Source organism: Excalfactoria chinensis, chromosome 2 (genome assembly GCF_039878825.1).
Source record: "Excalfactoria chinensis isolate bCotChi1 chromosome 2, bCotChi1.hap2, whole genome shotgun sequence".
Taxonomy (NCBI): Eukaryota; Metazoa; Chordata; class Aves; order Galliformes; family Phasianidae; genus Excalfactoria; species Excalfactoria chinensis.
This window is the reverse complement of record NC_092826.1, coordinates 114,007,375-114,031,553: the sequence shown is the minus strand read 5'-3', so window position 1 is coordinate 114,031,553 and position 24,179 is coordinate 114,007,375. Positions and strand designations below refer to the sequence as shown.

The 24,179-nt window shown below is 40.3% G+C and overlaps 1 protein-coding gene across 1 annotated transcript in view; it reads right to left on the bottom strand.

The window, feature by feature from the left end:
* TGFBR2 (transforming growth factor beta receptor 2) overlaps positions 1-24,179 on the bottom strand; it is a 60,692-nt gene that overhangs the window by 14,611 nt on the left and 21,902 nt on the right. Inside the window, exons 2-6 of the mRNA XM_072330220.1 lie at positions 20,312-20,462; positions 18,390-18,580; positions 16,047-16,197; positions 14,234-14,424; positions 1,860-2,659 (exon numbers count right to left, since the gene is read on the bottom strand). Of these exons, the coding sequence (XP_072186321.1) occupies positions 1,860-2,659; positions 14,234-14,424; positions 16,047-16,197; positions 18,390-18,580; positions 20,312-20,462 (1,484 nt within the window). The remainder of the gene's footprint in view (positions 1-1,859; positions 2,660-14,233; positions 14,425-16,046; positions 16,198-18,389; positions 18,581-20,311; positions 20,463-24,179) is intronic.

Here is a 24,179-nt window from a genome sequence, read left to right as displayed (position 1 = left end):
GTAAATGCAGGTTTGGCACAAGAAAGCTGATGAAGAAGTACTGAATGCATAAGCTCACATTTGAAGTGAAACCAAAAACTGGACCCTTTTTGTTTGAAAAGCTGTTTCCATAAAGTTTATGCATATTCAGTAATTTTCATCGAAGACTTTAGCAGCTTTGCTGAGGTCTAGATTACAACCTTACATTACTGATGGCAAAGTTTAAGTATCTGTTCTTATCACAAGAATAGATGTAAGGAATTACTGCTGGATCACTGGGCAGTTGATTTAAAAAAAAAAAAAAAAAAAAAAAAAAAAAAAGTATAAAAAAATTGCTCTCCTTTTCTCTCCACCTGGAAAAAGACCAAAAATAATAAGATCAGGCAAGGACAGATTCAGATGCTTAATCACAGAAAAAAAGAAAAGAAAAAGGAGAAGTGGGTGATGCAGTAGGATCTGTGGTTAAAAAGGGCTATTTGTAGACTGTACTATGGCTATCAGTCCAGAGCAGGACTACAAAAGAACATTTCAGTTATTGGGTCTGCAACTGAACGCAGCTACATAGTAAATGCACAGCATGCATTCAGCATGTTTCTGGAAGCATACTTCATCATTCCATGCTCTGGACAAATAGGAAAAAAGTGCTACAGAAAGTGTAATGCCCCCTAAGAAGACAGAATATTCCAAATATGCCAAATATTCTACTTTCACTGTATTCCAACCAGTCTTATAACTGTCAATATGGAACGACTTCACTGGACTCCAAAAAGGTTTGGTATGCTGAACAGAAATGATATTTGACGGCGAGTGGTGTTTACGTAATTTTAAATATGCTTTCCTTGGTTATAATTCACTCCCATCTCTTGTTAAGAAATCCTATCAAAATGAGATCAGGGCAGTTCCCTCATACTAATGAGACTTCAAACATCTGAAAATAAAGATCTTAATTTGATAAATAGCAGCAAAGTTCTCACAAACTCAACAGAACACTACTGTCTGATGAGTTGTCCCTGAATATCCCTAGATCAAAATACCAGTTCCACACTGAGTAGAAGTCAGTGTAAACAGGCACACTTTAGATACTCACATATAATCATATTCGGTACATAACTAGGAATATAACTTAAGAAAAGGTTTCAACTTCCACTACAGGAGTTTTCATCAGAAAAGACAGTATTTAGATATATTTGAAAAACTTCAAAACATTCACAAATATCCTCATGGCACGACTGTGAAATAGATGAGCATTATCCATACTACTTAGTTCAAAAAGCAACAGCAGGGCAGTTATTTTCATCTGACATTATTGCACTTGCTTGCATGTGGAGGAAGTCCCATAATCTTAAATAGGTTTATTTTTGGCCTTTTAATGTGATTATTTATCTCTCCAGTTGTCTGCTTACATGTGCTGAAAACAGAGAGGACTGCCTTCACATATGCTGGGATATACTGACACAGTCGTTCTACTCACATAAATCTAGTGCTAACAGGACTGAAAACTGTGGCTTAACCTCAAAATATGAAGCACACCCTTAGCCTGTGTGTGTACATTGCAGCAGTGTGACAAATACTAGCTAACAAGCTTTTACATGCTTCGCCGTAAGGGTATAGAAAGGAAGGTAGTGTCATATGAGTAGGCAGCTCTTTGATCAGAACAAAATTGTCACACTCACAATTCCCCCAGTGCTTTAATGTGAGGTTTAAACCTATTTGTTTATTTAAAAAGACAAAAACAAAAAACAGCCCTTTGTTTTTGATAATTTTAAGTAAAAATTGCAGCACAGGTTTTTGATTTTTTTTTCCCCCCTTCTTTTTTCTCCCCAGGAACTGACAAATGGACTAGTTCAATATATAACACACACCTGAAACTTTAAACTTACCTGACCACTGTTGGCCAAGTCATCCACAGAGAGAGAAGGGTCCAGCCTCAGGGATAACCCAAAGTCACAGAGACAGCAAGTTAAATCATTTTTCACCAGGATGTTGGAACTCTTTAGATCTCGGTGCACAATAGGGGTTTTAGGGCGACCACAGGGTGTGTGATCACTGTGCAGATGGGCAATCCCTCGGGCCAAGGATCCTCCCAGTTTCCAGAGGTCTTCCCAGCTGATAATGTGCCGTGTGAGGTATTCCTGCAAGTTTCCTCTAGCATGGAAGGCAGTGATCAACCAATACTGTTTACCAAGATCTGTCTTACGCTCCTCTGCAGTCAAAAATTGGAGGATGTTCTCATGCTTAAGATTTACATCTGAAAAGATGTCTTTCTCGGTTTTCCAAGAGGCATACTCTTCATAGGGGAAGATCTTTACTGCAACAGTTTCATACTGCTCAGACGTGTTTTGCTTCAATTTGGCTTTATACACTTCAGCAAACCTTCCTTTGCCCACAACAACGTCCAGCTCAATGGGCAGCAATTCTGTGTTGTGGTTGATGTTGTTGGCACAGGTGGAGCTGATGTCTGAGTGGTCATCATCCAACATAATGGCACAAACATCACTGCAGTCTTTATGTTTCCTGGGCTTAACGTTCTTCTCCCAGGCCTTGTTGAGCTTCCTCTTCTTATGAGTACGATAAGCATAAAAGATAACAATTACAGCAACAGAAATCACCAATAAAGGGACAAGACTTATGATTGTGACTTTGGAAATTTCATCTTTCTCCTCTGGCTTATGGGGACCAACTGTAAAAAACAGAAGGAATAAATTAAGTGAGAGCATAGCTTTATGTGTACAGGAAGTTGTCAGTAACCTATAACATTTATCCAGCGTGCCATACATGATTTCCTCCATTAACACAAAGCAATAAAAATGATCACTACTCCCTTATCTCAGAATGTTGTTTTGTACATAGGCCTTCACTTACCAGGACTTCCCTGTCTGATTATTTTACAGGGAGCCAGACTAGAATGAGCAAGGAGCTAACATGATTTAATAGGTTTGTTTTTCTCTCAGGCTTCTAGTACATTATGGACAAAATCTTCCCTTTCCTGAAGACAATAGACAAAGTCTCCTGCGCTTACTTCAGTGATAAATTCTTGACGGATCTGCCCCTTTAACCAGTAATTATAACAAAACATTAATCTTTCTATGAAAAAAACTGGATGGATAAGTAAATAGACAATATAGCATATGAATATTGAATTCTCCAATTGCCGCTCCAGACCCAGTATGTTTCAGAAAGATCCATATAAAGATGTCAGGAAGCCTGTTCATACACAAACACTGCCTGCTAATATTCAAGCACAAAATACACGCCTGCGCATAAATCTGAAAAACAGAACTCATTCTCTTACTTTGATATATGAGAAAGAGTATTGCTACAACAGATTCCAACACCTGCATTTGCACAGGTGTTTGAATCCTGCAGGCACAATTAGGCATGTATGGCATATCTGAGAACTGTCACTCATCATGCACTTTTTGTATGGATTTATGTAACCAAAAACATCCTGTGTGTGTCACTTGCTGGCTGTTTACCAGCCACCCTGTTGGAAAAAAAGCAGACAGCCCATTCCAAGCACCTTAGCTATGCAGCCTATACATGAACATATTCTTAGGTGAATCACATATGGATAGGGAATAGAAGAACAACAGGGACATATTTTTGAATAGAGATACACCCTGGGAACAGTGAGGAACATATTTTAGTGGTGAGAGATGCCTCTACAACCCTAGAAGTGATTCTTCTAATTCAAAGTGAGGTAAGCCTTAGGGAAAATAAACATATTTAAAGAAATGAGTTTTGCTCTGAAAACACAGAAAAGGAGAGATGATACTTATCTGAACATGATTTGACTGGACTCATGAGAATGTACTTTGTTAGCCTATTTCTTGCATTTCTTATAATGCATTAAATGTGCTGCGTTATCATTCTGCAGTGGAGGGGACTGACTGAAAGAAACCCTGAGAGTCTAGCATGAATGGACTAAAACAACTGATGCTGAAACCAAAATTAATCACGTGCTGGCAGCACAACATTGGCAGATGCTTATGACCATGTCACTGGCTCAGGTTCTCTGTACAGAGCCAAATAAGTCAATAAGCAAATGAAAAGTCAAATAAGTTTTGAGGGGAAATTGCCACTATCTTAGCTTTAAGTCTATGACTCCCCAAGCAGTGCATAAGAAAAGTTTCTCAAAATGAAGGTGAGCAGTGCTGAGAAAGGTGGGGATAAAGAGTTTACAATTAGAATAAGAGATACCTCTGATCTTTCAGTTTCATTTATAATCCCTTTTACATTGGAAACACAGCTGGCAAGCAGCAGGAGCCTTCAGCTATTCAGAGGCAGGTGACAAGGCATCTGAAGAGTACGTTCTTTTTTTGGAAGAAGGCCTGAATCTCAAACCAGGATGTGCTTCCTCTGTTTGAAAGGTTCATCAATCAGTGGCAGAGTAAGTAACTCAATCCTAGGATCTCTCACAGGATTTCAAAGAAGAGAAGCACCAACATTTCTAGCACCAACATTCCCAGCTAGCACACGTTAATGGCATTAATTAGCAGCACCCATGCTTCACCTACATAGACTTGAATTTATTTGGTTCATGCAAATCAACTTACTTCTTAAACCTAATCCTTCTTCCACACCTATTCAAACCACAAATCCTTATTCTCAAGCAATTTCCTCTGGTAACAGAACATTAGTAACAAGTCTATACTCATACAATAATCACAGATTACAGGCAACCCTTCTGTCATTGAGTTTTTTTTTAATGACCTTTACTGAAGGAGTATATTTAGTAAGTCCAATGTCACTGTCGGTAAGCAGAAGATTTACATTGCTTATTCTCACATGAGTTCTTCACTCTCAGGAAATCTACTTTTAAAAGCCCTAGGGAAACTCTGGACTCTGGCAGAGGATTGACAGTTGTGCTCTGCTTCCAAGTTCCAGCTGCAAGAAAGCCACAGTTCTATAAATCAGATAAAGCACTTTTGATGAACATTTAGAGTTCTGCCTTTGTTTGTGTGTATTGTTGTTTTTCTCTCCCCTTGGCCACAGGAAAGAATGCTTAAAGTTTGGATTGTAACTAAGTTATATGCCATCTGCAATCTATACCATGTGTCCTACTTTTTTACAAAGATAAACATGCCTTTTTAGAACACTTTAGGGCCTTCTGCTTTGCCACAGTAAGCTGCTCAGATATATGAAACACAGACATCTTTCTAAATAAGGGAGAAAAAAAGAGACGTATAAGACATCAGGCAGACTGAGGTAGTTGTACATGTGCAGGTCTAATTGAGTGTCAGTTCATGCAAGTCTCCGTTCCTTTACTGCTATGGGTACACTGGTCTCTGGTTATTCCTACAGTGTCTAAGTGCAGGCTGTATTGCCTTGATCTACAGCTGAGATGTCTCTACCAGACTTCAGACTCTTTAGCTCTTCCTCTTTTTGCATAAGGAAAAGCTCTGCCAGTGGTGCAGGGGAATTTCTGGGTAGAAGATAGAAACTGTTGATGTAGCAAATGTCACTTGAAAAAGAATGAAAAAAACAACAACAACAACAACAAAAAAAAGATAATCAAAGCAGAAGCAGAGCACTTCCCCTGAGCACTGTATCATCCTGCACCACTGCTGCAAAGTGACACATCCACTTTGGCAACGTCCTGTGAAGGAAATAGAGGCAGGGGGTAAAAAACACGTGGTTACACATCTTGCACCTAGGGTGCAAGAAAGGTGTTGTGCTCATTATCTAGTGTCTTAAGAGCTGAGAAGTCCCACTCAAGGCTTGGGAAGAGCAAGAATGACCACCAAACAGAGTCGGGTGCCAGGACTGGCCATGCATAACCCTGGGCTTAGATCGAGGGATCTAAGGGATCGAGCTGCCTGTCAGCAGGATTAAAGGTGACAGCAACAGTGAATAGTTGGTGGTGCTAAGGGTCAGCCCAAGCAGGGCACTTCTGGAACCTCCTCTGATTCTGACTTCTGATATGAGCAAAACAAAATCAGCCCCTCCAGCACAGGCTATGTTTGGGGTACTTCTGAGTTGAATTTGCATACCAAGTCAGGGCAGGACCAAAATGAAGAGTGTATCTGTATGTTTGCATAGTGGCTAGCCAACATTTTCTGGCTTGACTGCAGGAATCTAAGAATAAACATGTTCATTGCTTATAAATAAATACCTATGACTCAAGCCCCGTAATTTCAAAAATGGGAGCAGCTCCCTCTTTCTGGGCACTGTTCTGAGCAAAACCTGTCTGAACAAACAGGTAAGGAAATGGTTAAATAAAACGGTCTTTCAGGTTTTGCCAACATGCTCGTAAATAACTTTCCCCACCCAGAACTATCATTCAGGCAGATCAGTTCTTTCTCAAGCTTCAAAAGAACCTATTAATATAGCATAACAATAGACAAGCCTAGCTAAAAGAAAGCTTCCTGTATGCGGTTTAAATTGAGCACAAGCCATCTGCACAACCCTCAGCACTATCTAAGCCTTTAGGGAATAGGAATCAGGTGCCAAGGAGAACGGAAACTGCATTCTGTCACAAGTCTTGAAGGCACAACACTGGTTGCCTGTAAATCCTGAAGGTTCGACTTGATGTCTATGACTGACCTCAGTGTCACTGAACTTTGGAAACAAGAAATAAAACAATGTCAGTAAAACTGAGACCCATGCTCAAACGCACTGGGCAGCACAAGCACACAGCTGTTACTGACATAACTACCTCAAAGCTGTTGCTGGTTGTGCTGTTTCTGAAGTTGCTGCCTATTCATCCATTAGTCAATGCCACACAGCAGGGCAAAAATATATTCCGTACCAGCAGCACTGAGGCTAGATGCATCAATACTGATGGATTGCAAGCTTGTGTAGTGCTTCACAAACCTTCAGAAACACAGTCACAAAATCTGGGCCCAGAAGGTGGCCTGTGATCCAGTTATTTTGCAAGCTCCTGAGACACAAAGCAGCCCTTTGAGTTGAATGAAGGACAACTGCGTTTTGCATCAACTCTGAGGTTTCAGAGTTTGGTTTCAATTCCACACTGGAATGAAAACTAACACATTTTGAATGTTTTGCACAAACAGAATTCTGTTCAAATGCTGCAATTTGGCAAGAGATGTGAGTGTTGAATCCCCATCAGTGAGGGGACCAGTCTGGGTTAGGGAGTTCCAAGTTCAAGTTCTGCTCTATTTGATTCAGAGAGGAACTTTCCATCTCTGATAATTCTGAATCAGCCAAAGTGTGAGTTTGAATCTTACGTGCTTACTGACTTCTAGGCAAAACTCTAGGCAATAAAGCACACAAAAAACTCTGCCCATCTCTTTAGTGCCATTCCCTGGATGAAAACTAATTCCATAAAACTTTTTATTTCCAGTGAAACAAAGTTTCACAGACTCTGAGCAGCTTCTCACGGTAACTTATTTTACAGAGGAATCCTCAAGTGATAATAAAATTCAATAGCTTATTGTCTCATGTTTCTCCCTGGTTTAGGTCTTTTCAGAATTAAAATGGCTCAGAAATCTTCAGCAAATCTTTTTTTAGTTGGGAAATGTTGGTTATCAAAACAGAAACTCGATTAGACAAGACAGTCCTGAACTTTGCTCTGAAACTCGTGTCTTGTGAATGAAAGTGGTCTGAAAGTTGATCCAACTTCTGTATTTAGGAACTTCTGCTAATTTTATGAGCATTGTTTATGAGCTTTGTGTAGTGGGGAGATGGGATGTTGCTTTATTATTATTATTATTGGGAAGAGGGTGCATTTTCCTCAGTAGAAAGTGGATAATTCCAACACAAAACATATAGAAATAATAAGAATCAAATGCTGCACTTCAAACTAACCTGCATTTATTTATTTTATTAATTAATTTATTTAAATCTTGACAGTTTCCTGGAAACACTTTAATTTTCCATCCCTGCTGAAGATAAAGAAATTTTTTAAAACTTCACAGATTTGTAGGGCAGGAAATCAGCCCCACCCTCCCTCTCTATGCTGAGCCACCTGATGGCAGAAGAAGTAGATTACTACATTTTAAAACCAAAGCAGATTCTGTACTGCAATACAGAGTAAAATAAACCTTGGCATTTCTTGTAGACTTTCCTGAAAGTTAAATAGCTAAAGCCAGTTTCTGAATTTAAGAGGATTTTTTTTCCCCTGTTCTAAGTAATTCAAGACTGTAAAGGCAAGTAGTTTGCATTTGAGATGTCTGTTTTCATATTTAGTCTAAAGAGGATACTGTCAGGGTATCTGAAAGCCCACTGTCAGGATCTGCTGAAGCAGCCTTCTGGAGAGGTATGAGCACTGGTAATTGGCTGGTATATTTGTCCTTCTGCACAAGCTCAGCAAGAGTGGAAGTGACAGGGTACAGATATCTCTAAAGTCTACTTCTACAGTTGAGCTTCTGAAGCATCCTCATAGGTAAAATCTGGGGGCTAAGGATGTTTGCTCAAAGGTGTGGGAATTCATTCCCTTGATCTTTTGGCTACTCACCAGTCTGAATGCCAGTGCAGCAGTAAACATTTGGCTGCTGAACTGGGACCAGTCCTCAGAGCCCTTTATAGAATCATAGAATTATTAAAATTGGAATAAACCTCTAAGATGATCTAGCCCAACTGCCAACCAATCCTCAGCATGCACACAAACCATGTCCCTCAGTGCCACATCCACACGCATCTTGAACACCTCCAGGGACAGTGAATCCACCACCTCCCATAGCAGCCTTTTCCAAATACCTTATCACTCTTTTTGGAAAGAAATTTTTCCTAATATACAACCTGAACCCCCTCAGCACAGCATGGCTGAGGATAACTTCCAGTTAACATGATTTAGTTACATGTTGGAAGAGTCATGCACATGCATCTAACAGCTGCATCTTAGTTATGTCACAGGGAACTTAGGTTACCTCTGGATGGCTACGCTGAATGTAAAGACTGGGCAGTGGTGATGAAATGGATATTTTAGCTATTGTAAGCAAAACTTAATTTTTCAACTTACTACCAAGTCTACTATTCAGCACTCAGGAAAGTTTGAGAAGCTTTTAAGATCTAACACAGGACAAACAGTTTGCTGCTGTTTAATTCCCTCAATGCTGTCTAAAAAAAGTATAATTCCTTGGTACGCTGACACAGCACCCACTCCTGGATGCATTCTCTCATCTCTCCTGTTCTAACAGGTCACTTGACTGTGTGTACATGACATGTGTCATGCAGTTTGACTTTTGTAGCTGAGCTTTCCTACTCAGGAATATGAAAACTGACACGTTCTAACTTTACATGATGTGATCGTGTTTCTGCGATACTGCCTCAGTTACACAACTCCGTGTCTGCCGCTGTTTGCTGGTGGTTTCCTGGAACAAATCAATCTCTCCAGTTTCAATATGTTCCAACAGATGCCACACATTAACCACTATTTTTATTCTCAGCCTGATTTTCACCCCTCCAACCTTTCCCAAAATATTATGTTGCCAGCGTTAGTTACAGTTTGTTTCTGTCTGTAATTATTAAAGTCTCTTCCATGACAACCTGATAACAGGTTGGCCACATTCCCACACTTACTTATTAAGCTCTCAAGTGATGCAAATTGTAACAAATATTCCAACCAGGCTTGAGGAGCACTGCTTATTTTGTTGTTATGCAAATCTGTATCTGAGCTCTGCATGCCTATTTTTGTAGGAAGCAAACAATGTAAATAAAACAGAGCCAAACAACATTTTGGCTTCTTCTGCCTCTTTCTGTTGTATTTCCTTTCTATTCCACTAAGAGAATCACACATTCAGTCAATAGACAGCCTCTCCTTTGGTTGCATACAGCTGCAAGCTTTGGGTGGGACTCTGTGGCCGCAAATACCTAAGAGGAAACACTGAGAACAATGACAATATACGAGCAGCAAGGGGCTCTGTGCAATATTATGCAACGGTACTGACCTCTTTTATGGGGCAGCTGGAAGACAGTTACTTCTCAGTATGTTAGTTGGATAACAGAAAAATAGATTAATGAAAGCCTTTGTTAAAATCCACTTGCAAGCAGTCCAGCTGTAACCATGTCCTTTCTGTTGTTTCTTGAAAACTGGACAATTCATCACATAAGTATTTATGGCCTGATATTTGTGCACAGGTCTTAAGTATGCTCTTAAGTCTGATATCCTCCTACGTGGTCAAGTAAAATCTAAAGCTCTGAGTCTAGTAGGGAGAAGAAAAGGAGAGAAAGAAAGGAAAAGACAGGGGCAACATGTTAGAGGCAAGTGAGAGAGATCAAGTAAAAGAAATTCTAAAACATCATCAAACATCACCTGCAAATGAGATGCTGGACGAGTACTATACAGGCATGTTTGCAATCATTCTGGTAGCAGAAACATCACGTCTCCTGGAGAACATCCATACACAGAAAGCAACTGCAACACTTGACAGACTGCTTATCTAAATGCCACAATTTGTTCAGGCAAATGACTCAACCACAGCTGATTAATCAAATAATTTTATCTCTTATATTTTTGATTAACAACTTAGGTTAAATGTGCTCAATATGAATATTGTTATCAGCACATCTTCCCCTCCTCTGCCACACCCCTCCAGTAGGCTTCTTTATTGTCATGAATTCTTGTTGACTCATACGTCATCTCTACCACTGAAGTTTTGCTGTTTCAGTGCAACTATTTGGATAATTCAGATAATCTTTAAAACTTGTATACATCATTGCTGCTAAAAGTTTACTCCATATTCTGGCAGAGAGCAGTGAGAATGCCCAAATTAAAGACCTTGCTTGGCAGTACCTAAGGAACTAGCAGAGTATACCGGAATGTTGGCTGCAAAATGCAAGGATGTCTGTAGAGAACAGCAAAACAGGCAAGGATGAAAAATGATTATGGAACAAATTATTAGATGGAAATATTTTTAAAACAAAGATGGGCTAAAGACCTGATGTGTCTTTCTAAATCTCTGCATTTTTGCTTGGGTTTGAACTCGATGCCTAGGAAAACCAATAGCATATATAATGAAACAGTATAAACAGTCCTATGATTTAAAGGATTCATTCTTCTGTCTGCAGTCTCCAGTGCTGGGGTCACCTTTTACATGCAGACGAATGAGTCTGCATGATAGGAAGATGCTACAATGGACACAGGCAGGTCATGCACTGCATAGCATACAGGCATCTCAATTCCTTGGCTACAGAGAGAGTGCCTGGTTCCCATTAGGAATAGATCAGTCACGAGGCTGCAAAGAGGCTTATTCCTTAGGGTATTATTCCTTAGGGTATTATTCCTTAGGGTAGCCTTGACTTCAGACAAATAGTTTGCAACTGCTAATTAAGAAAAATTTAAAAGGATTTACCATACTCACACTGGCTTGAAGACTGTATGGTGAAGGGAATGCTGAGGAACAAAGCTAACCAAACACCAAGGGATGCCTGAAAGTATTCAAACAGCTAGAGACAGACCAGTGTAAGAAGCCAACACAACATTTTCATGCAGGAGATCTGCCACACACACCCAGACGTCAGAGAGCAAACGTCAGAGAGGAAAAAATCCCTTGTAGTCCAGTCCTGTGCTCATCTTTTCCAAGAGAGCATGACAAGATCCCTGTCTTCACCTAGCCAACTTGTCAACTTCTCCCTAGCCAGCAGGGGCCTTTACTTCCCTTCTTTGGCTAATCTTTTCCAGCATTTTTGCTTCTTGGCTTTGCCTTCTGGTAACACTGACATTAGACATTTGAATAAATAATAATTAAAAGTGACTGGCATGGAGTTCTGCTGTGAGAAACATTTTTCCACCACAAGGGTGTAAGTTGTTTGCTACACACCCACAATTTTGTTTGGCAAAACAGAGGAATTAAAAAATAAACACCAGGTAGTCAGATGTGCAGTGGATACCTGCTTCCCAAGCATTACATCTCTTAGAACCACAGAATATTGTTTGGATTTATTCTGCACATAATATTATTTTGCACATAATATTTTCCACCAACTGCTCATAGCCTGAAACGATCAGCATCAGGGCCAGAAGCCCTCTTACATGTTAAGGCACATGTCTGACTGTGGCTTGTTTATTTTGCAGATTGGTAGTTTAGACAAAAGTCCATACAAAAGACAGGCATTTGATTCAGATCTAACCACTTCAAACACTTCTAAAGCCACACTTCAGTGAGTCACAATACCTCCCACTACCCAAAAGCCTTAAACGTTTGTGTCTAAAAACAGAGTCAGAAGGTTTACCCTTTGCAATCAGGACTGGTACAAGCCAAGAGTGCCATAAATCAGCTATTCTTTAAGCAATAGCAGCTCAGTGGTGAATCGCAGGAATGTAGTGACTAACCTCTGGTGGAAACTAGAACTCGTTGTCTTACTAGCAATTTTCTTTCTTACCTCATGAACACCAGGAACAAAATAAATCTGGTTTGTCTTAAGTGTATATCCAGGAAGAAGAAGAGCTACAGTGCTGACCTTTTACAGGAATAGCTTGAAAGCAAAGACTGTGATTATCAGGTGAAAGAGTAAAATCCTTTTTTATTGTTCCAGTTTCTGCTAAGAAATAAGCATTCACTGCTTAGGTCAAGTATTTCGAGGTTTTCCTAGAGTAGCTTTTGTCCACTCTTTAAAGCTATAAGATGTACCAAAATAGTACAAAAATTCTTGCTCGGATGTACAAGAAATATTGAGACAAAAGAATGCAAGAACAATGTACACAAAAGATCTGGATGACAGTCATTCCAAAGGCAAAATTATTACAGGCTATTATCTAGTTGTCTGGAGGAGCCACGGACCAGCTGGCTGTGATGTTCTGCTCAAAGTTAAACACAGACAGGAAACCGCATGTCTGATACTGTAAAAATCGTTTGTCTTCCTGCCATGGCTAACCAGGCAAGCAACCCAAAGGGGCTGTTTTCATTTAAAAGAAACACTAATCCACAACAGTAAAAAAGGAATGACAAAGCCTCAATTCTCCCCACTCCCAAATGGAGCTAATGTTTGTGTTTGTGAATGAACTGGAAATGTAACAAACTGAAATTCTGTACAAATTTAATTTTTATATGTAGTTATTCTCTTTCTACATGTGAATGCAGGGTACAGCTTCCATGAGTCACCGCACATGACATAGAATGAAAACTTTATAAAGAGTGAAACCTTATAAAGAGTGAAAGGAATTAGTATTAAAAAAAGTAGGGTTTTAATTTACACTACAGAGCCTTTTAGGCTAACCTGGAAGTGTATGAGGAAGCTTTAGAGTAGACTGAAATGAAGGCAGTTGGTGCTGAATTACAGAACGGTTCTTATAAACACACACAAGATACGTATTTGTCCGAGTGATTATGTTCAGAGTATATGGCTCCAGGAGAAGCAGTTATGAGTAATTTTTGACGAATTAGCCAAAATCCACAAGGGTGAGGCAAGCTTTGTACAAGAGCTCTAGACAGTTTACACAAAGTAAGGTCTTTTCAGTGCAAACACGTTCTCTTTGATGCAATCAAGGCATCTGTTACAACTAGGTCCCAGATCTACCAAATATGCCCAAGTCAATATCAATATTTACCCCAAACCCTTCAAAATCCACCTGAGCAACACTTGATCAAATGCTCAGGAATCAGCAGTCAGGCTGTCTAGCTTTTGATAAAGCCTGGGGAAGAGATGAGTTAAAGAAGAGAAGCTAGTACCAGACATTGACAGCCCAGGCCAACCTGGGCAAAGGCCTTCTAGCGTGCTCTTGACAAATTTGGCTTTAACTGTACAGCCTTCATGCAAGGCTAGGAAGAAGGGGGAAAACCAGCTCATGCATACATTAATTTGTGCTGCAGTAAGCACAAGGTAGCATATCCACCAGTGAAAGAAACAGCACCATCTTTACAAAAGTCCACCAAAGAACAAAGAAGTGCAGAAAGGCAGTCACCAGAGAGGAGACGCCTTTAACTTCATATCCTATCAAATTGCACAATACTACTTGTATAGAAGGAGGTTATATCATGACAATGAAAGTTCTAGAAGAGGCTAGATTTTAAGTATTTTCTTTCTGTTCTATAAAATGTTGCATATGGGTGTGTCAGCAACACAACCCTCAGCACCTTCTTCTTGCCATTCAAGTCACTTTCTAGTGCCGTGTGTTGAGATGACTACCTGAACTGCTTCAAAAGGAAGATTGCATGGCAGAAAGAAATATGTCCAGAAAGCACAAAGGAGAGGCTAAGATTCTGTAGTCTCAGAGGAGGCCAGAAAGTCTCCAGCCACCTAGAAGTTTTCCTGTGCAAAAGGCAATTCTGAAGACCACTGCATTTAAGGTCACATTCAATATCACGCGCGAGGCAGAGCCCACAAATGAAGAGCAAATCATTATTAAACTCACCTGCAGAAAAAAAAAGAACATCGTTGCACTCTTCACCCGTACAGGAACACATGAACATCAGTCCCCCGTCATCCTTCTTTTCCTTCATCACACACTGCTCTGAGCTGGAGTCGTCCAACATGTGACCATACAGCCTTTTCTGGGGATCATGGCAGATTGTTTCTAGTGTCACATTTTCATCGTTCCGTCTCCTAGGAAGGAAAAGGAAAAACTGAAATCAAAAGGGTACCTATAAAAGGAAGCAGACAGGGTCACTCCAGCCCAATGCTTGCTGCGTTTGAGAGCTCCAAGGTGATTTAAAGAACACTGTGAGTTTTCTCCTGCTCTCCTGAATAGGGAAACTTTGTTTGCGCCTGGGCTTCTCCACACTGGGGCATATGCACAGTGGTACAGCTACTCCTGTGTCATATTACCACTAAGCTCCAAGGACTGCCTTTGAAAGTCTCCCCCAAAACCTTCCAAGCTAAGGCTCAATGAACTGCTGTGAACTTCAGAACATACTTTTGGGTTTTGTGGTCACTGTGCAGACAGTAAAAATCTGTGGGAAATTATGACAAAAATGGAATGATTTCCTCAAAATCTGAGGAATTTCTAATGAGTCGGGATTTTGGTTTTGCTCTTGAGGACTGAAATCAGCGCAGCTTCAGCACTGAAGGAGTTACTTACTTGCAGAATGTTGTTTGTGAAAAACAAAACAAAACAAAACTGGTGCAAACCAGAATGACCTCACTGTCAGGGAAATATTTACAGCTGATAATCTGGCCCAGATCCCTGTGCTCTGTCTTGGTCCACAGGTTTTATTTCACTGACACAAGGCTTAGAGGCAAAGAGCACTTTAAGCACAGCTCTCAGCTTATGCACCTTTTGGCATGAAAAGGCCAAGAATATCTTCTGTGGCACTAAAGTCCCTTTGGATGGTAATAACAGACAACCAGCAGAAACCCTAGGAGTCCCAGACAAATTAAAATGCATGCCAGACTGATTCTGCATTTCAAGCATCTACTTCCAATTATGCTCAACATCACTTCAAGTCAATGGATGTAACTATTCCCTCAGTGAGTTGCACGACCATCTAAGTAGTTCAAATGGTGCTTCTGTATCAGCATCAACTTTGCAAATATTCAGTTCTATTCCATTTGTCCACTCAGGAACACATCAAGACCATTGCTATCTATCCTTGGCTTACCATTTATGGAAAGTTTAACACCCAGATTTTAGAGAGGAGGGTAAGTTCAGAGTCAGCAACAAATAATTACGAGTCATACATGATCAGTGATTACACATGATCAGTCTTTCTCTGGGCACATGCTGTATATAAAGCAAAAGTCACACTACAAACACATAGGAGATTTTCTTTTCAATTAAGAGAAGGCATTTTTAACCATATGTGGTAAACAGGGATGGTATGATAAGTGTACAGCGAGTTCACTGTGAAATCTGAGGGACAATAGCGGTGGCACTGGCTGAAGAGAAACATTCTCCTCTCAGCTTCAGACCTGTTTCTCACATCGAGTACTATGGATAGGTGTAGGAAAGTGTTTTGAGCAATACCATGCCTCCTTTGAGATAACAGAACACAGTGGAACACAATTACTTTTAAAAATATATGAGAAATCCCTAGGACATTTCATAACAGAATTCTTGTAAACTTCAATGAACTTTCAGTATGCTGAGTAAAGATTCCAGCTGGAAGAGGTAAATATGAGCCTGGAGGAACTGAGTGGTTCAGAAAATCTGAGCTATTCAGAAAAGTACTAAGTAATGACAAATAAGTATGTACTCTATTTCTCACCTTTACCATGAAATAACTTACCATACAGCTGCACAGACTTCGTTATTCTTCTCACAGATAGAAGTGATGTTGCAGTTGCTCTTGCACTGATATTGGTTTGAGCACGTTGTTGCTTTAATGTCACAGAATTTGCATAGTCTGGGCAATTGCAGTCCATTTTCCCTAAATCTGTCTACATGTGACATATTTCCAGCAAAAAGGAAAAACAAAAGAATTAAACTCAGTAATGGTACATTATCAGATTGCGTCAATGTTCATTATGAAGACAAAGCTTTCAACAGCATAAAAAATTCCCTCACACCTTAAATTAGAGAATCTCTAATACTGTGCAACTACCAATTTTCTTTGTAAGAGGATAAGAGCCACACTGTCAAGAATGGCATGATCAAAGTGAATTGGAAATATCATGTCAATGTCTACAGACTTCAGAGGATGCAAAGGTTTCTTTGCAATTTGCAGAACGAAGCTTAATCTGAGACCAGTTTGTTCCAAGAGAACTACTCTGCAGTCGTGTATTTACATTATTCACAGGCAGCGTACTGATCCCTTATGTGCAATAAATAGATTGCATCATTGTCTGTTTGCCAAAGTAACTGGGGACACCATGGTGGGGAATGCACATCAGGTGAGTGTCATCATGATGACTAGGCTCACAATGGATTTTGCAAGATGGTCGTCACTAACCTTAGGCATAGCCCAAGTGTCATTCCTAATCTCACTGCTGTTTGCAAAGAAACACAGAGCTGGAACTTGCCGTCAGTCTAAGTTAGATGGTATGTCAGATGTTATGGGTGAAACTCATGCTGGAAATGCAGCAGGGCATCCATGCAGCCCATGTGAGCTGCTGTGGGTGGGTTCCTGGGCTAACTCCAGGGGTCTTAACTGGAGCTAATATGCAATGACAGTCTCTCTTGAAGAATTCTACCTGACCTAACGGGTATGTTTCTACACCCAGGCACTGAAAAGATACTTGTACAAATACACTATATACAATATACACAAAGTAAGGTCTTTTCAGTGTATACACATTATTTTTTGATACAATCAAGGTAATCTGTTACAATTAGGTCCTGGGTCTACCAGATAGGACCAAATCAATATCAGTATTTCCCCCATCTCTTGAAAGCCCGCCTGAACAGGGGTTGGGCAGACTGACGGGGATCAGCAGTCAGGATGTCTGGATTTTGCTTAAGCCTGGGGGAGAGATGAGGTAGAGGTATCACCAAAAATGGGCAGCCCGGGTCAACTATAGTGAGGACCTTCTAGATTGTTCCTGGCACATCTCTTGCTGTTTTGCAGCCAGAACTTTCTACCTTTCTTGGAAGGCTGCTAAAAAAGAGGCAGAAGTGTCTCACAGATTTGCACGCCTTTGCCTTAGCACTTCCATGCACCATGTTTGCTAAATTTGGTGATAGCATACCAACCCTTTCTTATCTCAGATACTATGGATTACATTAGATCCTTTTCTGAGGAACATGCAGTTTATGAGGAGTGTGCAGTAGGCCATACTCATTAAGAAGCATGTTTGAAAAAACCCAAGGAGGCCACAGCTGGCCAGAGCAAGACTTAATTCTGTTTAAGGAAAAATTACAACTGTGGGATGCAGATGTAAAAGCAAAATAAAATGAGGAGTGTGCAAGAGCACATGCTTTTTATCAGTGAGTAGCATGAGGAATGCTGGCACTGTACGCATCTTTACTACATTTGTGGCAGTCAATGTATACATTCGTTAAGCACAGTGGAGATAGTTCACATATTTGCGTCACTGTCTATACAAGGTTTTAAATGGTTTAATTGAACATACATATGTCTCTGTGTGCTGAAGTAACCGATAACTAAGGTGTAGTAGCATAAATAACATATGCACAAGCAAATGTAACTGTGCAAATTCACAGAAGAATAACCCACCCCCCCCAAAAAAAAACAACAAGAAAATGCAGGTGGGCAGTAACCACAAAAATGATTATTTTAAATTCAAACACACAGGTTTGACATTAAAAAACTCAGATTTGACTTTAAATACTGGTTTTGTCTCTTGTCTCTGTTCCATAACATGTTGCATATGGGTGTGTCAGCAACACAACCCTCAGCACTTGCCATTCAAGTCACTTTCTAGTGCCGTGTGTTGAGATGAATACCTGAACTGCTTCAAAAGGAAGATTGCATGGCAGAAAGAAATAAGTCCAGAAAGCACAAAGAAGAGGCTGAGATTCTGTAGTCTCAGAGGAGGCCAGAAAGTCTCCAGCCACCTGGAAGTTTTCCTGTGCAAAAGGCAATTCTGAAGACCACTGCATTTAAGGTCACATTCAATATCACACGCGAGGCAGAGCCCACGAATGAAGAGCAAATCATTATTAAACTCACCTGCAGAAAAAAAAAGAACATCGTTGCACTCTTCACCCGTACAGGAACACATGAACATCAGTCCCCCGTCATCCTTCTTTTCCTTCATCACACACTGCTCTGAGCTGGAGTCGTCCAACATGTGACCATACAGCCTTTTCTGGGGATCATGGCAGATTGTTTCTAGTGTCACATTTTCATCGTTCCGTCTCCTAGGAAGGAAAAGGAAAAACTGAAATCAAAAGGGTACTTATAAAAGGAAGCAGACAGGGTCACTCCTGCCCGATGTTTGCTGCGTTTGAGAGCTTCAAGGTGATTTGGAGAACACTGTGAGTTTTCTCCTGTTCTCCTGAATGGGGAAATCTTGGTTGTGCCTGGGCTACTCCGCACTGGGGCATATGCACAGTGGTACAGCTACTCCTGTGTCATATTACCACTAAGCTCCAAGGACTGCCTTTGAAAGTCTCCCCCAAAACCTTCCAAGCTAAGGCTCAATGAACTGCTGTGAACTTCAGAACATACTTTTGGGTTTTGTGGTCACTGTGCAGACAGTAAAAATCTGTGGGAAATTATGACAAAAACAGAATGATTTCCTCAAAATCTGAGGAATTTCTAATGAGTCGGGATTTTGGTTTTGCTCTTGAGGACTGAAATCAGCGCAGCTTCAGCACTGAAGGAGTTACTTACTTGCAGAATGTTGTTTGTGAAAAACAAAACAAAACAAACTGGTGCAAACCAGAATGACCTCACTGTCAGGGAAATATTTACAGCTGATAATCTGGCCCAGATCCCTGCGCTCTGTCTTGGTCCACAGGTTTTATTTCACTGACACAAGGCTTAGAGGCAAAGAGCACTTTAAGCACAGCTCTCAGCTCATGTACCTTTTGGCTAAAGTGGCATGCAAAGGCCAAGAATATCTTCTATGGCACTACAGTCACAGAATCACAGAATGACCTTGGTTGGAATGGACCTCAAGGATCATGAAACTCCAACCCCCCGGCCTGCCAGGGCCACCAAACCTTCACATTCACTAGATCAGGTTGCCCATGGCCTGAACCAACCTGGCCTTGAACATCTCCAAGGATGGGGCATTCACAACCTCCCTGGGCAGCCTGTTCCAGGGCCTCACCACTCTCCTACAGTCCCACTCTTCCACAGTCCATTTGGATGGTAAAAACAGATAACCAGCATATAATATAGGAGCCCCAGAAAAACCAAAAAGCATGCTGGACTGATTCTGCATTTCAAGCATCTACTTCCAATTATGCTCAACATCACTTCAAGTCAATGGATGTAACTACTCCCTCAGTGAGTTGCACGATCACCTAAGTGGTTCAAATGGTGCTTCTGTATCAGCATCAGCTTTGCAAATATTCAGTTCTATTCCATTTGTCCACTCAGGAACACATCAAGACCATTGCTATCTATGTTTGGCTTACCATTTATGGAAAGGTAAAAACCCAGATTTTAGAGAGGAGGGTGAGTTTTACATTAAGAACAAATAAAGAGTCAAAAGTCATTTTCACATGCTCAGTATTTCTGTATGCAATTATATCTGCTGTATAAAAAGCAAAATCCAGCAGACACACTGTATACACATATGAACTTTTTTTCCAAGTAAGTGAAAGAATTTCTGCCTACACATGGTAAACAAGGTTGACACGATTGGTGTAAATAGTCCAGTTTACTGTGAAATCTGAGGAAGCTGGAACTGAACTGCTTCAAACAAACAAATAAGGAAACAAACAAAATCATTAAGACATTGTGTATCAGAATTTTTAATGCAACGCTCAATATGCAGAGTGAAAACAACAGCTAGAAGCAGTTTAGATGATTCTATTGAAATAGCATAGATTCAGAATATCTGAGCTATTCATAAATGTACTAAGTAATGACAAATAAGTATGTACTCTATTTCTCACCTGTAACATGAAATAACTTACCATACAGCTGCACAGACTTCGTTATTCTTCTCACAGATAGAAGTGATGTTGCAGTTGCTCTTGCATTGATATTGGTTTGAGCACGTTGTTGCTTTAATGTCACAGAATTTGCATAGCCTGGGTAATTGCAGTCCATTTTCCTTGCTTCTATCTACAGGTTACATATTTCCAGCAAAAGGGAAAAAAAAGAAAAGAAAAAAACAAGAAAAGGAAACTCAGCAATGGTACATTATCAGATTGCGTCAATGCTTTGGTCCCTTCCAACTCGCACAATACTATGATACTATGATAATATTAATGCTCATTATGGAGATACTTTCACCAGCAGGAAAAATTCCCTCACACCTTAAATTAGAGAATCTCTAATACTGTGCAACTACCAATTTTCTTTGTGAGAGGATAAGAGCCACACTGTCAAGAATGGCATGATCAAAGTGAATTCGAAATATCATGTCAATGTCTACAGACTTCAGAGGATGCAATGGTTTCTTTGCAGTTTGCAGAACGAAGCTTAATCTGAGACCAGTTTGTTCCAAGAGAACTGCTCTGCAGTCGTGTACTTACATTATTCACAGGCAGCGTACTGATCCTTTACGTGCAATAAATAGATTGCATCATTGTCTGTTTGCCAAAGTAACTGGGGACACCATGGTGGGGAATGCACATCAGGTGAGTGTCATCATGATGACTAGGCTCACAATGGATTTTGCAAGATGGTCATCACTAACCTTAGGCATAGCCAAGTGTCATTCCTAATCTCACTGCTGTTTGCAAAGAAACACAGAGCTGGAACTTGCCGTCAGTCTAAGTTAGATGGTATGTCAGATGTTATGGGTGAAACTCATGCTGGAAATGCAGCAGGGCATCTATGCAGCTCATGTGAGCTGCTGTGGGTGGGTTCCTGGGCTAACTGGAACTAATATGCAATGACAATCTCTCTTGTGGAATTCTGTATGACCCAAGAGATATGTTTCTACACCCAGGCACTGAAGAGATACTTGCTTACTGCTTGCAGAAGTCATGGCACTATCCATCTACTTTGGTGTATAATCAGTAAAGAGATGTTATTTATCCCAGTTTCATGAATTTCAGGAAGCATATTTTTAGTTCAAAAGATATTTTAAAAAGCTAGCATGAGTGTAAGGAACTGAAAATGCCAACTCAAACAGTTTTCTGAATCTAAAATGAATATGTAACTTTATCTGAAATGGAGTAGATTTACAACAGTTTCATTCTGACTCACTTTGTAATATATTTGGACAAGTAGGCAGAATCACTTTATGGTGATCCTAAGCTTCGTGTAGCACAGTTCTTTTCTTTCAGCCACCTGTGTGTTACAGTCATGTTCATATTGCTCACTATCAGCTTATGTTGCTAGTCAACCAACAATAGGCAATCAGGGATTTGTAATCTATCCCTCTCTTCACTACTAGCAGAGAAATCATTTTTTCTTCTAGAACTTCACTCTTCACTATTATTAGAATTCTTTTTTTTTTTTACAGGAATTAAATACACACACTTTTTCTTGAAGGAAAAGAAGGCCTCTTGCTAGCATTTTAATGGATTTCTGAGCCATTGTGAGGGACTGGAAGAAAGGTCTTTCATCTTCACCCAAAGAATACATCCTTCTTTTCCTCGCTAGTGTGTTCCTATACTGACCTCAGACTCAGATCTTATTTACTACTGCAACAAGTGATGAAATTCCCAATGATTTTAATCACCAAACTGCATGGGTTGGAAGGGACCTCAAGAGATAATTGAGTGCAAGCTCCCTGCTAAAGCAGGTTCCCTTAAGTAGGTTGAACAGGCAGTCATCCAGACAAATCTCGAATAATTCCATAGAAGGAGACTCCACAACATCACTGGGCATGCTGTTTCTGTGCTTGGTCACCCTTACTGTAAAGTTCTTCCACACGTTTGTATGGAAATTCTTATGTTTAAATTTTAGGCCAATACTCCTTGTCCTATCACTATGCACCACTGAGAAGAGCCTGGCCTCTTTCATTTGCCTCCCACCTCACTTTAGATATTTATTAACATTAATCAGATGCCCCCTCAGTCTTCTTTCTCCCAGGCTGAAGAGTCAGGTTACTCAGCCTTTCCTCATAAGGAAGATGCTCCAGGCCCTTTATCATCTTTGTGGCTCTCCACAGGACTCCTTCTAGGATATTCCTGTCTTTAAAAATACTGGGCCCCCCAGTTCTAAATGTTCCCTCACCAGGGCAGGGTAGTGGGAGGGGATCATCTCCCTCAGCCTGCTGGACACATTCTTTTTAATGTACCACAGGATACCATTGGCCTTCTTCACCACAAGGGCACACTGCTGGCTCATAGTCAACTTGCTGCCAGAACGTTCACACAGGTTCTTTTCTGCAGAACTCCTCTCCAGGAGGACATCCTCTAACCTCTACTGATGCATGTAGTTATACCTCGTCATATGCAATCCTCTACACTCACTTATGTTACACCTCATCAGGTTCCAGCCAGTTTGTCTAACAGTATTAGAAGCTGCTACGCAGAGGTGAGGGTTATGATGAGCTCAGTTGGAGCACTCATTAGGGTGGAGAATGCTGGCAGCATGTTACAGGCTGGCTGAATTTTAAGCCTGAGGTAAACATTTCTTGTCCATGACCACTTGTGTTGCAACAACTCCCCGAAGCCATGCAGGTGTGGCAGGATCTTGAAAGGTCTAGTATCTAGTGCCCTATAAAATATGTGCTAATATATTCAACCTTCTGGTAAACCGAAACAACAAAAACAAATAAACAACAACAACAAAAAACAAACACAAAAATGTGTGGATATAATAAGAAAGTTGAGAGAAAAAACACAGATTTGCACATCTGAAGGAAAACATTCTAAAATGTGTACTTGCCTCTTATGTGAGCCTTTTTCATCTACTCTCTAATGTTAGTTTCCTTGTTTTTACTTCTTATTTTAACTTCTGCAGGAAGTCTAATTCTAGCTTTCGTTGAGCACTCTTCTTTGTTCATGAAGAGTGCTCAAAAAAGACAGCAGTTTCTTGGCTATGAAGATTCCAGCTGATCACCATATATCAGTCATCATGGTTAAAACACATGGAACATGCAATCCAAAACCTGGGCTGGACATTATGAAAGAGACACCAGAGCAGCCATAGAGGAAATATCAACACCATGGCTTCTGGTGGAGCCAGACTTGTGGGACAATACTTTTACTCCACGGTTCACTTCTTCCTTTTGATTTCTTGGGCTCTTACAAACCGCATGCCTCACCTCAAGCCTACTGACTGTCTCAAAGTTGTTTGCTTTGCATCTGTTGTTCACAGACCTGTAAATTCCATTGAGACCTCAGTCTACAGTTCACATTCCTCCTACTTTTATTGTTTTATTTCTTAATATCCCTACAGACCTCTCAAAAGTCAGCAATATTTAAATATAACTCAAACCACCGTGTTGTCATTTTGTGAATATCTACATTGGAAATTTTTATTTACGTATTACGACACATGTCTGATTTCTCTCACTTCTATCTTGTAAGACACAATTACTCCTACCTAGTGCCTTTCATACATGTATACATATTAAACAACTTTTCTGAGCAAATAGATTTTATCTCTTTTAAAAAACATTTCTGAGGGAGATGCTGGGATGAGAACTCATCCGCTCTAAAGTAATTCTAGCTAATAGCAGAGGTTTCATTTAAGATTTCACTCCATTCTAGTGTGGAAATCTGAACGGAGTAGATGTCTTTATCAGAAAGAACAGAAGGAAGCTGTCCTTATTTCATCAAAGAGAACAACTCCATTGTCTTGTGTCTCAGTAGCTCAATAGCACAGTAGTAGCTCTACAGAAAATCCAAAATGTATTAACCTTCTCATTCAACATGT